The 17,321-nt window shown below is 36.1% G+C and overlaps 1 protein-coding gene across 7 annotated transcripts in view; it reads left to right on the top strand.

Annotated features, from left to right (window-relative positions):
* The window catches only part of LOC134802907 (uncharacterized), a 69,119-nt gene that overhangs the window by 34,397 nt on the left and 17,401 nt on the right, over window positions 1-17,321 (top strand). For all 7 annotated transcript variants that reach the window (XM_063775631.1, XM_063775629.1, XM_063775626.1 and 4 more), the window contains 4 exons: window positions 8,120-8,207; window positions 8,637-8,805; window positions 9,172-9,229; window positions 9,779-9,887. In XM_063775631.1, coding sequence (XP_063631701.1) covers window positions 8,120-8,207; window positions 8,637-8,805; window positions 9,172-9,229; window positions 9,779-9,887 — 424 coding nt within the window. The remainder of the gene's footprint in view (window positions 1-8,119; window positions 8,208-8,636; window positions 8,806-9,171; window positions 9,230-9,778; window positions 9,888-17,321) is intronic.

The following is a 17,321-nucleotide window of genomic DNA, read 5'->3' as shown; positions in this document are numbered from 1 at the left end:
GATTTTATCGCATGCCCTCTACACCCTCTACACCGCTGCTCAAAATACAGTGACGCCACGGAATCGCGGGGACGTGCCGTCACCGTCACGACATCACCGCACGCACGTGCCGTCACCGTCACGACATCACCGCACGCACGACGTTACCGCTGCTCAACATATTACGCTGGCTCATCATAGTGTCGCATGAGACACGTCACGACGTAAACGACAACATCGTGACGCTTACGGCACGTCACTGCGATTCCGTACCGGCGCCGTATTGTGAGTAGCGGTGTGGCCGATCCTTTACTCGGCGTTCCGTTCCTGACGATACTAGTAATAATCATTTAATTCCTATCGATATTTTCAGAGAAATGACTGAACAGTTAGTAGAATAATTTTTAGAGACTCAGAAGGAACCGTGTACTATTTAAAAATACTCCGTCGTGAATTTTTAAATTCCATGTAAAGAAGAGTAATTAAAATAGTTGATCTCAATTATATTGTAGTAAAATTGTCTGTGAAGACAACGCGCCTTTGATCTATTTGCCATGCATTTTATTTCCTTCTAATTTCCTGGTGTTACGGCCCCTCTCTAACACATCACCGTGGAAACCATAACTACATATATGCACTTATGCAGTAGTGGCTACATTTAGCCATAACCGTGAGCACTCAACTTTGCAGTTTCAGTGAGAGGTTCCTGCGCGTGATCAAGTGGCTGTTCGCGTGAGTTTGTCTGTGTGTCACTGACAAACACAACAACGATCACTATACTGTGTGTTACTGACCATGGGGCTTTAAATCCAGGGCTCGATTCTACTCGCTAAACTGAGCTACTTTTACTATGGCACCAACCCCGAAATCACGAAAAAAATTTTTACGTTTTCATACATTTTGGCTGATCAGATGCCGACGTTTTCTATGGAAAAGCCAAAAATTTATCTCCGATTTTAGGGTTGGTCCCATAGCAAAAGTAGCTCCGTTTAGCGAGTAAAATTAAGCCCTGGATTTAAAGCCCCATGGTCAGACACACCATGTATACAGTATATACTCAGCAGGATACTCGTAGTTGTCGCACCTGTCACTTGTATGTGTTTGTCATCAGGCACGTCAGTAATCATTGTTGTACTAACTATGTACTTATATTAGCGTCTGCCCGCGACTTCGTCTGCGTGGGATTAGTAATTCTACTGATGTGTAATCGAAAGTTTCTGGAAAAATGTACAGGAAACAGAGGATATTTGTGTAAAAAAATTGAAAATTCAATTTTCAAAATGAAATATTTTTTTGTTTCGTGTGAAATTTTCCTGCCATTTATGTGAGAGTCGGCCCAAGCTAACTCTGCCTGGTATTTGCAATAACAAAGTGTGACAATGTCATCATTAATGTCAAATATTCAAGTCATTAATATAAATAAATCGCTTTTTAGCGATAAGACCGCCTGTTGTTTAACCTCTTCTTCCTGTATTATTTGTTTTATTTTCTGTAATGAGGTGTGCAATAAAGAGTATTTTTATATTTATATTTTATATTTATTTATTTTCCCACATAGGTAGGTATACAAGATACACTTGTGTCCGTCGTGTACAATACATTGTTGTTACATATCAGTTTGTATTATTATTTATTAGTAGTAATACTCGTAATTAAACACTTATACAGACAGTAATCTACCTTTTCTCAAAAATGGACGGCAAAGTCGACTTTGCCGTTTAAAAAATAGGTTGCGAAGCGCGTAGTTTATGGTCAGTCAAAAATTAAAAAGTTAAAAACATTGCAGTCTCGATTTTGGGACTGCAATGTTGCATACAAATTCCATTATTTGTCGAGTTCCAAACTTTTTAAAAGTTGAAATGGCCATATCAAATGAAGGCACAGGCCCATTAAACAGCCAAACAGATGATTAGTACCGCGACTATTTAGCTGTCTCAAATAGGTTGGCGTATTTTCGGCAGAAAAATACACTTCTATTTTTTTATTAAAAAAATAAAAAGGCGGCAAAGCTAATTTTTTCAATTGTTTCTACTTTTTTCTGTGAAAATATATACGTAAGAAAGTTGCTTTTGTAAAATATTTCTATGATATTTATATTTCTTGCACCATTTTTGAGAAAAGCACTATATATGACTCGGCTGGAAGGCTACTTGCTGACTTCGGATTCAATTAAACGGACTCCCAAGGTCGTCCGTTTAAAACGAATCCTCAGCCTGCAAGTAGCTACTTCCGAGCCTCGACAATAATGTACTATTACGTTACAATATCACAATCACCCCAAACATTTTTATCAGTTAAATAATATGTTATAGTAGGCTTTCTTAGTTAAATTGGTTTTCACAACTCTTTTAAATTGATGGTATGGTAAATCTGTTATGTGACTCTAGGTATTTAATTGTAAAAATGGATCGATTGTCCTACAAATGACTTTCTAACTTTTGCCAATCGCAACCGCCGCACCGCAAGTTTTCCTTTGTTTCTCGTATTATAGTTATGTAACTTATGTATGTAACTAATTTTAGGAAATTCCTCATAATGTTTCCTGGCGTACATAATAACTTCATAAATAAAGAGCGATGGTAATGTGATAATGTTTACGTCTCTAAAAAGATCTCTTATCGACGTGCGTGGTTTTAGATTATAAACTGATCACACTGCTCTTTTTTGAAGAATAAATATGCTCTCAACATCTGCAGCTCTTCCCCACAGTAGGACTCCGTACGACATCAGACTATGAAAATAGCTATAATAAACCAATTTTGCTGTATCTACATCTGTTATTTATCTTATTTTTCTAACGGCATAGGCAGCAGAACATAATTTACTACTTAAGCTAGTTAGGTGCGATCCCCATTGAAGTTTTGAATCGATAGTTAAACCTAAAAAAACTGTGCTTTCCGAAAACTCTAAAACATCCTGTCCGAGAATCAAATTGGGTTTGTGGCCTATTTGCTGACGGCAAGTGGAGAACCGGATACATTTAGTCTTTTTCGGGTTCAGAAGCAAGTTGTTTGTGGTAAACCAAGTCAATGTCTTATGCAAGACCGGGTTTATGATAGTCTCAGCAGTATCACTGTTTCTGGGCACTTTAAACAAGAGAGACGTGTCATCAGCGAAAAGAACTGTATCCGTTAAACCTTCGAGCACATGTAAGTCATTAATATAGGTCAAAAATAGAAAAGGGCCTAATATAGACCCTCGGGGAACTCCCATTTCTACCAACCTTTCGACCGATTTGCACCCCTGAACTTCTACACACTGGGTCCTTTTAGACAAATAAGATCGAATAAAGAACTACCTCAGACGCCATAATAGCTAAGTTTTTCCAACAATGTCGAGTGGTCCACACAATCGAACGCCTTGGGCAAGTCGCAAAAGACACCTATAGCATCACACGAATCAATCAAGGCATCAAATATCCGTTTCAAAAGACATGCTGTAGCATCAAATGTCGACCGGCCTTTTACATCAGTCAAATCTTACAAAAAAATGTCCTAATAAAACAATGCGTGATGTAGTTCTATATTTTTTCTATGTTGTTTGGAGTCCTTGGAGGAATGTGAAACTATGTTTTGCAAGCAAAAAAAAGTTGTGCTCCCTGCGTAATTTGCAAAAAACTGCAAACATTTCGGAGTTTTTGCAGTTTTTGTCCTTTTATTATAAAACTATGGGTTTTTGGTCAAAACTTGCTATGTAATGTTAAAAAAGCATTAAATTTGAAACAATTTAAGCCCATGTACAGCGCCGCATGTTAAATAGTTCATGAGATATGGAACTTTAAAAAAGGGTATTTTTTTCCTTAGAATAAAATTTTTAGTTTTTCCTATATATCAGGACGAATATCGGCACAACCGCTCATGCTATGAGATATATTGCGATGAATAAGGTTGTAGCAAATTTAATTACCTTTCATTTAAGCGCAAAAAAGGGTCAGTAAGTTCTACAGTTCTCTAGTTATCGTAAAAAAATGAAATTGCTATAATGAGGAAGGCAACTAATGTATTGTTTAAGGCATTGTCAAAATCCGTACAAAAGGCAGTACCATCGTCGAGAGTGACATCTACGATTAGCTTTTACCGGTCTTCTCCGATAGCAGCAGAGCGATGTTAGAGATCAACCATTTTTAAAATGCACTCCCCTCTTAAGCACTTCATTCAGTAATGAAATCAAGATACAAACTGTAGTTTGGCTTGTTTTTAGGCTCCACTTTTTGGTCGTAGCCATTGATTGTAGTCCACGATACCGATTCTTTTTTAAGAATTAGTTCTGGTTTTGATCTTGTTTTGATACGACCTTGACGATAGTTCACGGTGATTGGCGTGGTGTTGGCGAAACGCACCAGAATCACTGGAAGTTGTGTCATTAGATATCTAGCTGTCGCTTTTTGGCGCTCTTGAGTGTACTGTGAGTCGTGTTAAATACAAGATCACGATAATATCCTAACCACAACAAATTGATACATCAGAATCAGCTACCATTACCCACGCTAAGTATATGTTTGTGCTTTAGGCATGTATGTGACTCAGTCTTGTCAAGTTACCAGTATATTATAACTTCTTCAGTGGTTTACCGTATTTACACGTAATATTGCAAATTCTTTTCCAATGGCTGTTAAGGCTAAATGTATGTGGAGCTACTGCTCAGTGAGTTGTCAATCCACGGGTTGTGACTATAAATACCTATTTCAGTCTTTACTGTATAAATGTATTTATAGTCTGGACCCATTAAAAATAAAAATAATTGGACTAATTTGTCAATAGAAAATACGGCAAATACATATTGAAGTTTTTGAGTTACAAATTGGATATTTAAGTACCGATAACTAAAATTTTGTAAATTATTTGGCATAGTACAGCTATGTGTAATTCGTAACCAAATATATCTCAATGTTAACATGATTAACTAATTATGCCAAAATAATGTATCATTGCTAGAAAGTAACAAATGTATGCAATCTGCCCGGCTTGGCAGAGCATGCATCATGTTAACACACACTTATCTATACCTTACTGAATAAAAACTAGTACATACTACGTGTTTCGTTTAGTTCTTCTTCTATTCCCGATTTAGTTTGTCAATCTATACACCTATGTATGTAGTTAAGACTCGTAGTAATAGGATATTGATAGTTAAAACCCGTGGATTATAACACAAACGTATACCTAGAGTAGGGTGTTTTATTTTTCCGAATTTTCGATTTTCATCTGACTTTGCTCGAATTCTTGTTCTAACTGATAAGAAAATATTATACGTTAAAAAAAATTATAATCGGTAAACATTTAGAGGTTGCACAACTTCAACAAAGATTTTTCAAATAACCAACGACTCTACATCGGAGGGTAGAAAATGGTTTAAGCGGCTACCATCAAAGCGGAGAGTAGTGTGATACTGAACCTTCTACATATAAATAAATTGTAAAATTAGTAGTAAACTTGGATTTTGGTTACTCGATAAATGTTCTACTTAAGATTTTCCAGTTTTTCCACCTGTTTCCAAAGGAAAAGTGCTTTTATCGTGTTTTAGACGCAAAATTCAGTTTTCTCATTCGATTTTAGTATTAGATCATTATATTTTGTCATTTTAGAACATAGTTCATTTTCACGCAATGTATGGGGTTCTCACTCTACCTTTTCAACTTGTGCAACCTCTAAACGTTATTCGATTCTTTTGAAAATTGAAATAGATAGTTTTTAGTGTGGGGAGACTCCATTGGTGAGCAAAGTCAGGAAAAATATTACAACTTTTTTTTCTCCATACAAAAGTGAATCACCCTAACCTAGAGTGGGTAATGGTAGCTGATTCTGATGTATCAATTTGTTGTGGTTAGGATATTATCGTGATCTTGTATTAACACGACCCACAGTACACTCAAGAGCACCAAAAATCGACAGCTAGATATCTATTGACTAGACTTTCAGTGATTCTGGTGCGTTTCGCCAACACCACGCCAATCTGTGAACTATCGTCAAGGTCGTATCAAAACAAGAACTAATTCTTAAATAAGAATCGGTATCGTAGACTACAATCAATGGCTACGACCAAAAAGTGGAGCCTAAAAACAAGCCAAACTACAGTTTGATATTTTTTTCAAATACTTTACTCAAAGCTCGCAAAATTGAAACCGGCCGAAAGATTGTACGCTCTTTAGGGTCCCCAGATTTGAACAGTGGGATAATTTTGCTATTTTGCCGGAAAAGTAGGTACCACTATCGACTAACTATCGAATAATTCAGGAAAAGTACCACTATCGACACATAAATTAAAGATATGACAAAATGAGGTGCTATGATGTATATGATGTGTAGATGTTGGTGTGGATGAGGAGGATTTCACACTGGTATCAAGAAAGAAGAAGGCGCGCACGGCGCCTCGTAAGACTCAGTGTGGTACCGCCGAACCGGCTAACTCTGGCTTGCGGGTTGCTACACCGAGTAAGGCGCTATATGTGTCGCGCCTGCACTACACCGCCACGGCTGCTGAAGTGGTGGAGTACGTACACCAGAAGACCGGTTACACGCTGAGGGTGTTCCAGCTTCGATCGCGCCACTACGTGCACTTCAACTCTTTTGTGGTGCGCGTGCCGCGACCGCTGCAAGAGACCATCGAGTGCGCCGACTTCTGGCCGAAAGGTGTCGTGTTTCGGAGGTTCCGGGGCAAACTGCCGAATCCGACACAAGAACAGCCGATTCAACGGAGCCACGCCGTTTTGTTGCATAAATAGTGTTTAGTTTTTAAGTTTATAATATATATATATGTATGTTAGTCTGTAAGGTATTTGTAATATGGGCCTTGTTGCCTGATTTAAAATTTTAAATAAATAAATATATGATCGTATCGAGTAATTGCACAGTGTCCAAAAATTTCCTTGGTTTTTTTTGAGTTTTAAAGATTTGTAAGTTTTAATATGATATAGTACAGTTATGTGGTGAAACTTAAAAATAGGACCTTCTACCACATGTTCGTTTAGAAATCGTTTAGCTCTGATTGTTTAGAAAACAATCAGAATTTAGAGATTTGGTCGTGTCAGCAGGGATTTTAGCAAAAAAATTTACAAATTCATTTGCAATGTCAATATTTTCATTAAGAGTCACACCATCGACAACTAACTCCATTTTAGTGTTCCCTACTCTTGATTCACCCAATTCTTTGTTGATGACCGCCCATGTTGTCTTGATTTATTGCCGGAAGACTTAACCCTATTGCTTAAATACATTGACTTAGCGTGTATACAGAGTTTTTTTAAACATTTTCGAGTATTTTTTTACGAATTCAGTTAGAGACTGATCACAAAATGTAGCTTTCAAGTTATAGAGTTCAAACAAGTGGTCTCGACTTACTCGAATGCCTTTTGTAGCCCAATTGTTAAAGTATAGCTTATGTTTACGCTTTGCAGTCTTTACTGGAAATGTATGTTCATATACCTCAGCTATTAAACTAAATAAATCTGAAAAGTAACCATCTACTGTTTGATCTGCTTTAAGCCTATCATAGAATGAAAACGTTCTTTTGTCGTGTATTATATTCTCTCTAAAGCGCTCGACCCTGTCAGCAGTGATTGGTCTATAATTATAGGTTGTCGTAGGAACACATTCGATTTGAAATTGAAATGTAACCATTTGACCCGTGTGATCAGATCTCAAATTTATTATGTGTTCTGATGCCCAATCGGCGTTACAGAATACATTATCAATACATGTACTAGATGTAGTAGTTGTCCTAGTCGGTTTATTGAACAGATGGAGCAGGTTGTAGCATTTAAATAAATTAATTCACTTATTGCGATCACTCGATCAGTTGTATTTTTTAAAAGGTCGACATTAAAATCACCACCAACTATTACAGGTTTCACACATCGAGTCGCACGCGATAATACCTCTTCAATCGATGCTTCAAACAAATCAAAGTTACTTGCAGGCGGTCTATACACGCAAACAATTAGACAACGATTAGATTATTTGTATTGTATTGTATAAATATGAGTTTTATATTGATGCTCCGTCAGTTTGTACTAGGTATTCAAGAGAGTGCAAAATGAGCGATATCAGTATCACCCAGTGAAGGTGAAGGCAGCAGAGGAACAGTATAGATAGAGCGTAGACTAGTTGAACCGTTGTATTGTAGGTACGGTATGTTCCCGCAGGGACGCGCACCTCTCGGGGGAGGACGAGAGCGCCGCGCGGGTCGTCGTCATGGTCGGCTGCCGGGACAAACCTGCTCATAACAAAATGGTAATTATATATATCTTACATCTTGTTCAATTAATAAATTATTTTGAGCCTCGACGCAAAAAGAGTGGTGTTATACGTTTGACGTTTACAACATGGCCTTACTTCACAAAATGGCCTTACTTCGCTCGGGTCTTTATATTACAGTAGCGACCCGACGGGTTAACAAATCATACACCTAAACCTTCCTCAAGAATCACTTTATCGATAGGTGAAAACCGCATGAAAATCCGTTCAGTAGTTTTGGAGTTTATCGCGAACATATAAACAAAAACACAAAGAGACAGACACGGCGAGGACTTTGTTTTATAAGGTGCAGTGATACACCATTATTCCTTTCGTTTCGTACAATAAAGTGTTTACTTACTTCCTTACTTACTATGTCGTGATGTCGTATATATAGCCTTCGTAGTAAAGTACTGTTCTGTATAGCGATGGCGGCACATAGCCGCCACGGGGCAGCTACAGCACGTGGACAGCGGGCTGTGCGTGGACGCGCGCGGCGCCCGCGCCGGCGACGACGCGCGCGCGCGCCCGTGCGTCTCGGACGACGCGCCCTCGCAGAGGTGGGCGTTCGATTATGATGGAGAGGATTCACGTCGTAAGTGTATAGTGTAGGTTCTCGTGGAGGACCCTGTGGCACTTCTCATACTATTTTTCTAATAATCATTAAAACTTTATTCGGGTGATTGTTTTTGATGTTATTTGAGGTCTTTAATGCGTTTTAAAACTTTTGTTGCGAGTAGCTGTTAGAATGAGATCTTATTTATGCATTTTAATAGATATTACCGTGTCGAATGCTTTCGATGAGTCAGGACTTGAAGTGACTAGAATTTAAGATAGATACTTTAAATTTTTTTGTTAGAAGGCAGGAAGCCACCTCACCTTGTATAAATACAGAAGCATACACGTGTAAACACATACCGATCTCTGTAAATACACATTTATAGACTTGTTTTCGTTGCAGCTGGAGTACTGCCTGCAGAGTTAGAGCAGCATCTTAGCAAAATAAAAAAGGCACATAGGTAAGTGTCAATAGAACAGCAGTAAATAGTGTTCCATTTCACATATGTTACCTAAGATATGGTATTTGTCATGTTGTGTGTAAAAATATTAACTACAGTTAAAGTGTTTCGAAGCTAAGTAATTGCAAGAATTTTCAAAGATGGCATGATAAAGCATTTTCTCTAATATTGTTAACATTAACTTTACATATCTTTCCTTTGCTAACGGCCTTAGAGTGAATGGACACTTTTTAAATAATTAGTTAACAACTTATATAAAAAGCGCTTAAAATTGCTAAAAAACGCCTGTTTATATTTGATGTAACTATATCTATAGCGACCGGGCGGCGGGCGGGCACACCAAACGAGTATATTGTTTATTTTAAAGTCAGGTCAGGACGCTAAATCGAAGAATTTCGTACTTTGACCCGCCTTTTTCTATTTCTATCACCTAATTACATTGCTGTGAAGCCGGCGGTCAATGTGTGCGAGCGGGACAGCGATATTAGGTGATAGAGATAAGAAAAAGAGAAGGCAATTGTTCGTCGTTACTTTATAGTGTTTTCACAGCAGCCGCAAGTCTCGCTCGCTCCTGGCCGAGTCGGCGGAGGAGGGGGAGGCGTCCCCCCCTCCCGCGCCGCGCGTCAAGCGTCGCCGCCGCACCAAGAGGAAACAGAAGGTCTGATCTGATGGGAGAGTGGTGGTCGACTTGACGAGGGAAGCACAAGTGTGAGGTTTATTGCACAAGTGATGGGATATCAATTATCATGCATGAGCACATATTCAATCATCATTTGTAACGGGTTTTCGTCACTAATTATGATTTAGTATTGTGTTCAAAACGCGAAAGTTATATTTGTTATGTCATATGTTGACACTCGCATACAGAATTAGAAAGAGTAGGCAAACTGCAGTCTGCGTGGATTCCGTGACGGGTGCCGTATACATTTGGAACTATTCATAACTTATCATTATTTTTATTTAGGTATTTTTAATAGTGTTTTTTTTTTAATGCAAATACGCATAATTTTTTTTACGCTTTTACTATTTCTAATTCTGGATGTTAAACGATTTATTTTTGGGTGAGTACCGATGGGATCGCTTCACACTGATTACACTGTTTAAAGAAAATTGATATTTGTATCTCTAAAAAAAATTGTCCAGAATTAAATTGTAATTAATTACAGATTTTAAGTTTTCTATTTGTTTACCATTAATTTAACATGTCGTCCAGTATGTTTTTCTAAGTAACGAAATACATTATTAATGGTAAGATTATCGGAAACGAATAATAAAATTAATAATTTTAATGACAATTTAATTTTATAAACACTCGTCACTTTTGCAAAATTAATGATTTTTGTTGTAAATAAAATCCAGGAATAGGTTTCTTTAGTATTACGGCTCTAACTTCTTAATCTTCTTTTAACTTCTTAATGAACTGTTTTATTCACTATGTACCTAGGGGCTGTTCATAAATAGGGTATTATACTGTATTTAAAATAAATTATTTTACACCGTGCATGAAATAAAGCACCAGATAGATATTAGAAAAACACAGATAGGAGTTATTTTTAAACACAAGTTCTATTTAATAAATCGGATAGAAGTATAAAAAGTAGGCGAGTTGACCGTGACGTCACGATGTAATGTTTCATATAAATTCCATATTAGAAAATCGTTTTGACAGTTCTAAAAAAGTAACTGATTTGACTAGTAGGAAAATACCCTATTACGTCATCTATTTTTGTTATGCTTCGAATGACCCCGGTTCCTCCTACGTCATGTTACAATCATCCGATGTCCAGACCCCCCCTTGAAATGACGTAATTTATGAATAGCCCCCTACTCATTTTGCAAATGTTCCATTTTGTCACCCATTTTGACTAAAAATAAGGACACGAGTGATTTTATTTCAATCTTGACTAGTGAGATGTATAATTTTAATATTGAGGTGAGCATAAATAACTAATACTTTGTAGATCACCTTTTGTAATCCGATGGCTCTATACATGTATATGTACGAGTATAGATAGCGAATTGCTTTTATAACTCACGATGTAGGGACCCAGCGGCTCTGACATTCAATTTGATGTTAAACCGATCTCAACGCCAGCGCTAGTGTAGCACCGACCGTCCACAGTTGCGGTGCGTTATTATTTCCACACTGACTGTTAGAAAATATAAAGGTCTGTCAGCTTTGGGCCTCAATTGAAAACTTAAAACAAGTGCTGCCCCCTACAGTGCACGCCCGCTCCCTTGCGTATTGTAGGGTCTGCCATCTTGTGGCCTAAATCGAAAAATTAAACTTGACATTTACACTTAGCGCCAATAAAAGGGGGCTCCTGGTCTTCCTCCTGCAGTTCATGGACGCTCCCTATACTTAGAAAATAGCAAATGATTTGTACTTAAATTTGCTTTTAGTAGAAATGACTAGTGGTATGATATAATTTGATCTCTCTGGGCGATACAGCGTCCCATCAGGTTTTAGCCCGTGTTATGTGACGGCATTTATTTAATACTTAATTTATTAATTGTATTGGTAGTGACAGATACCTACAGGCTACAGGTAAGATGGTATCATCGTTGTTTCGACTCATAATTCTTTTGTCTCAACTTCTATACACTACTACGTCTTATTCGTTTTCCATTCTGGTTACATGTGATGGTTTTTTTTTTCGATTTTCCTTTACATTCGTGTGTATTCGTGGTCGATGATAACGTTTTTCTTATAGAACCTGTGAAACAATATTAGTATTTTTTGAGTAAGTATTATACAAAAATACGATGATATCTTCAGCTCAATGCGACGATTTTTCTTTAAAATGTTTTGCTATAAGGTCTGTAAGAATATTTAAATTTACTCAATTAATAAAACGTATTATAATCAGTCTGAGTTAGTGCCCCCACGAAACAAATGTGACTTTTCTAAAATACACCCATAATTTAGAGAGAGCACTTGGTCAAAAAAAAAAAAAAAAGCGTTTATTTTCAGACAACAAGGTCCATAGTATTGTTAGCCCATTGCTTACAGCTGTATTTTTGAAAATGAGCACTTACCCCGACTGACTACAAATATTTTAGTACCTACTCCTAAACGAACAGTTACTCGTATTGACAGAAGAAGCTACACCGTTGATGTAGGTATACCTACCTACAGTCTGTCCACGAACTTCGTACATTTTTGATCGGAAGATATAAAAGTTAGCGGAAGTTCACACTTTCGTGTTTGGGACTCGTGTGCAGACTGTACCTAATATGAAACTTATGATTTCGAGTTCTGTACGCCGTTGACTATTCATACATACATATACATGCATATAAGTGTCTTCCTATGATGTAGCTGATTTATTTTACGGCTGCTGTGTTCTAGTTACGAAATAAAAGGTGCTAAATATCTTGGCTTTTTATTACCAAACCTTGAATGCACATATTGTTTTAGAAACACACTAATATTTCACTTTTTCGCCGCCAATAAACTTTATATTAAAGTCAGTATATTGCGTGCGCGACACGCCACGACTTGATATGTTATATAAGTTGTTTACCAGCAATTTGTGGCTTGGCGTTGATGCCACTATATATTACTTGACTTGATTGACGTGGCGGCTAAAAGGTTAAAGGAATGGAATTTTTCAACCAAATTAATGGAAGGAACTTAGTTTTTACTACGTATTAACTTTTTGCACTCTTCTCTGGGTCACTATACGAAGATTGCAGACTTCTCCCGACGTGTATGAATACGGACAGGTAAGTTTTGCTAGTTTTTGTCACATTTGCGTTTATGGTTTTGGCACACGAAAGCACGGCGTTTAGTTTTAATTACAAGAAGGGGTATCTTTCTCTACCAGATAGATTCACTACAGATTGGATTTTTGATTTTTTGGCTTAAGTGATTCTCTACTGTATAGAAATGTGTACGATTATCATTTCCTGGCATAGAAGAGAGAAGAATTCTCAACGATTAACATTATAAACTGAGTAAGCTGATGACTTCAATGCCCTGGACCAATATTACCTTTATCGTGTACGCGATACACGGCCATCGTGAACGCTGCTCGCGCTGTTAGTGCTTGAGAAAGGAGACCTATACGTCTACCATCAGATTTTACATTGACATATACGCTCACGTCTACATAACTTACTTTCTATGCTTGCTCGTACTCGCACATTAGTGCAAGCGAGATATACAGAAAGTAAATTACGTATACGTGAGCGTTATGTCAATGTCAAAACTGATGGTAGAGGCTCTTGCCTCTCCGAAACATGTCGTGCGAGTGACTTAGACTAAGTGAGTATAAACCGTAAAATTATTCAATCTAGACACGCGGTAGCGTGTCCAGCCAAGTTCAAAGAAAAAGGAACTGGCGACGCAGCAACCGTGTGTAATATTACACGAACCATTTCGAGCTACTTTTGACCCCTTCACAACTTGAAACCTACTTAACCTACACTAATGAAATTTGGCACATGTATTCAAGCCCCTCAGCTTGTCCAAAATACAAAATTTCATAAACGTAGCTCAAACAGTTACTGATAAATTAACGTTTAAAAACCGGCATTTTTGTGACTGACTGACATATAGATCATAAACCTAACTCACTTCCAGATAACCTAGAAACTTGAAATTTGGCATCAAGGTAGACTATTAGGTGTATATAGAGGAAAAAATCTGAAAAGTGGAAATTATTGATATTTCGATGGAAAAAAAATAATTAATACTTATAGACCAATAACCTAACCCACTTCTAGATCACTTAGAAACTTGATATTTGGCACCAAGGTAGACTATTAGGTGTATATAGAGGAAAAAATCTGAAAACTGGAAATTATTGATATTTCGAGGGAAAAAAAATAATTAATACTTATAGACCAAAAACCTAACCCACTTCTAGATCACTTAGAAACTTGATATTTGGCATCAAGGTAGACTATTAGGTGTATATAGAGGGAAAAATCTGAAAACTGGAAATTATTGAGATTTAGATGGAAAAAAAATAATTAATACTTATAGACCAAAAACCTAACCCACTTCTAGATGACTTAGAAACTTGATATTTGGCATCAAGGTAGACTATTAGGTGTATATAGAGGGAAAAATCTGAAAACTGGAAATTATTGAGATTTAGATGGAAAAAAAATAATTAATACTTATAGACCAAAAACCTAACCCACTTCTAGATGACTTAGAAACTTGATATTTGGCATCAAGGTAGACTATTAGGTTTATATAGAGGAAAAAATCTGAAAACTGGAAATTATTGATATTTCGATGGAAAAAAATTATTAATACTTATAGACCTAAAACCTAACCCCTCTTCTAGATCACTTAGAAACTTGATATTTGGCATCAAGGTAGACTATTAGGTGTATATAGAGGGAAAAATCTGAAAACTGGAAATTATTGATATTTTGATGGAAAAAAAATAATTAATACTTATAGACCAAAAACCTAACCCACTTCTAGATGACTTAGAAACTTGATATTTGGCATCAAGGTAGACTATTAGGTGTATATAGAGGGAAAAATCTGAAAACTGGAAATTATTGATATTTCGATGGAAAAAAAATAATTAATACTTATAGACCAAAAACCTAACCCACTTCTAGATGACTTAGAAACTTGATATTTGGCACCAAGGTAGACTATTAGGTGTATATAGAGGAAAAAATCTGAAAACTGGAAATTATTGATATTTCGATGGAAAAAAATTATTAATACTTATAGACCTAAAACCTAACCCCTCTTCTAGATCACTTAGAAACTTGATATTTGGCATCAAGGTAGACTATTAGGTGTATATAGAGGGAAAAATCTGAAAACTGGAAATTATTGATATTTTGATGGAAAAAAAATAATTAATACTTATAGACCAAAAACCTAACCCACTTCTAGATGACTTAGAAACTTGATATTTGGCATCAAGGTAGACTATTAGGTTTGTATAGAGGGAAAAATCTGAAAACGGGAAATTATTGATATTTAGATGTAAAAAAATTAATTAGGTAATACTTATAGACCAAAAACCTAACCCACTTCTAGATCACTTAGAAACTTGATATTTGGCATGAAGGTAGACTATTAGGCGTATAAAAAAGAAAAAAAACTGAAAACTGAAACTTTTTAACAATTGACCGCGCGTTAGCGAGGGTCTCCTTTTCAGCTTAGGCAAACTGCTTTTATGATGAATACCTACTATAGTAATTTCTGTACAAAAAGTAATGATATCCCAACAAAAACATAAATGTGAAATGAGAGCCAAGTTCAATATTAAGAATATGTGTCGTTGTTGACTCGCTGACAAAAGAATTGAGATCTATATGTGACGTTCCACGGGAAAAGGTACCTTATGAGGGTTTCTAGTTTCGGAGATATGAAATGTTTTGTAAAGAGGTGAAAAAATGCTCAATTTTGTTTTATTGTGTGATCTGAAACCTTAATGCGTAACGTTTGTTTACCTGTTTTTATTTTTGTTATAAGTTAGTTATAAGCCTAGTAATGTCGTCTCAGAGTTTAGTAGAAAAGGTACCTTATGGAAAAAAGATTGTAAATTCCCAAAAAAACTAGTCAATACGGGAAAAGAAGTTTGGTAGAGAACTGTATTAGCATTCTGCAAAACTAATTTGATAATTTCAGTTCTGGTTGGGGCGCCTCGCAAATATTATAACCTTACATAGACCGACATCACAAATCCAAGTAGACTGCTATTATACCAAAGTTACTCTCGTCAAGTCTTTCTTAACTAGAATAATCTTCATTTGGTTTGGTCGCATGCAGTAAATCAGCCATTGGTTTGCTGAAAAATGCCAATACCCGACGCATTACCTTATGGAATATCTGAGGTCATTGAACCTCAATGCCGCTTATCTTCAATAGCAACCGAAATATATTATTGATAAGAAATAGACTATTTATACCATCTTAACCCCAAAATATTATTAGTTTATCCTAACTGTTCCATCATCATCATGCCTCATCATGTAACTTGACCACAAGGTACCTTTTCATTACATACAAATTATTGGTCTTTTTTAAGATTATTATGACGAAGAACTAATTAAAATTGGGGCAGTTTAATGTAAATTAATATTTTCTATTCATAAAAGATAAACTGTAATATGATTGATATTTTGTAGTGATGTATTATTAGATTTATTTCCATAAGGTACCTTTTCGTAAATGTATGGAGCAAATACTGTTATTGTTATGTAAGTTTAAAGTGGCATAAGGGGTTAAATATAGTATTTAGTTGGGGTTTTAGGATTGATTTCATTTGAATGACAGAATTTCTTTCATATGTGCTCAGAAAAATTGATTGTGTGTCACATTAAAAGTAAAAATATTCAATTTTGTGATTTTATATGAAAAAGTCAGAAAATACATTTTCACCTCTAAATCGGTATTGTTTTTTGCTTAAACTGTCTGTCAGTGTCGTTTTCTAATAGATAAAATTTAAATCTTGAGAGCTCATTGCAATCAATCGTGAAAATGAAATAAAACTTTATTTTCAAGAGATTGGTTAGTATACACATAAATCAGTTGATATCAAAAGTTTCTATTTGCATTACAGAACAAGTCGCAATATTTTTTTAATCTCAGATATATAAGGTATTATTATTTGTAGTCAACTATGTAACTTACTTCAGGAACATAGTTTTTTAGGCGGCTAAACTTAAAACTTCTCTATCGTAAAGTTGCTCATTTCACAACATTATTTTCAAAAAATCATATCTCTGTAACTACGTAACCTAGAAGGTTGATCTTTTGTGTTATCGATAGCTTATTTATTGTAGATTACTGGGGTATGCATAACTCCATACCCGCCATAAGGTACCTTTGACCGTGGGACGTCACATATGGATGCCAAGTTCTGTCTTGTGTAGAAAATCCTGAAATTATAAAGGATTTGTCTTGGCTAGTTTTTACGTATAGGCTACTTTTCTAAAATTTGGTTTGTTGGTAAAAACTAGCCAAGTCAAATCCTTTATAATTTCAGGATTTTCTACACAAGACAGAACTTGGCATCCATATAGATCTCAATTCTTTTGTCAGCGAGTCAACAACGACACGTATTCTTAATATTGAACTTGGCTCTCATTTCACATTTATGTT

Source organism: Cydia splendana, chromosome 25 (genome assembly GCF_910591565.1).
Source record: "Cydia splendana chromosome 25, ilCydSple1.2, whole genome shotgun sequence".
NCBI lineage: Eukaryota > Metazoa > Arthropoda > Insecta > Lepidoptera > Tortricidae > Cydia > Cydia splendana.
The sequence above is the reverse complement of the archived record's forward strand: the minus strand, read 5'-3'. Positions and strand labels throughout refer to the sequence as shown.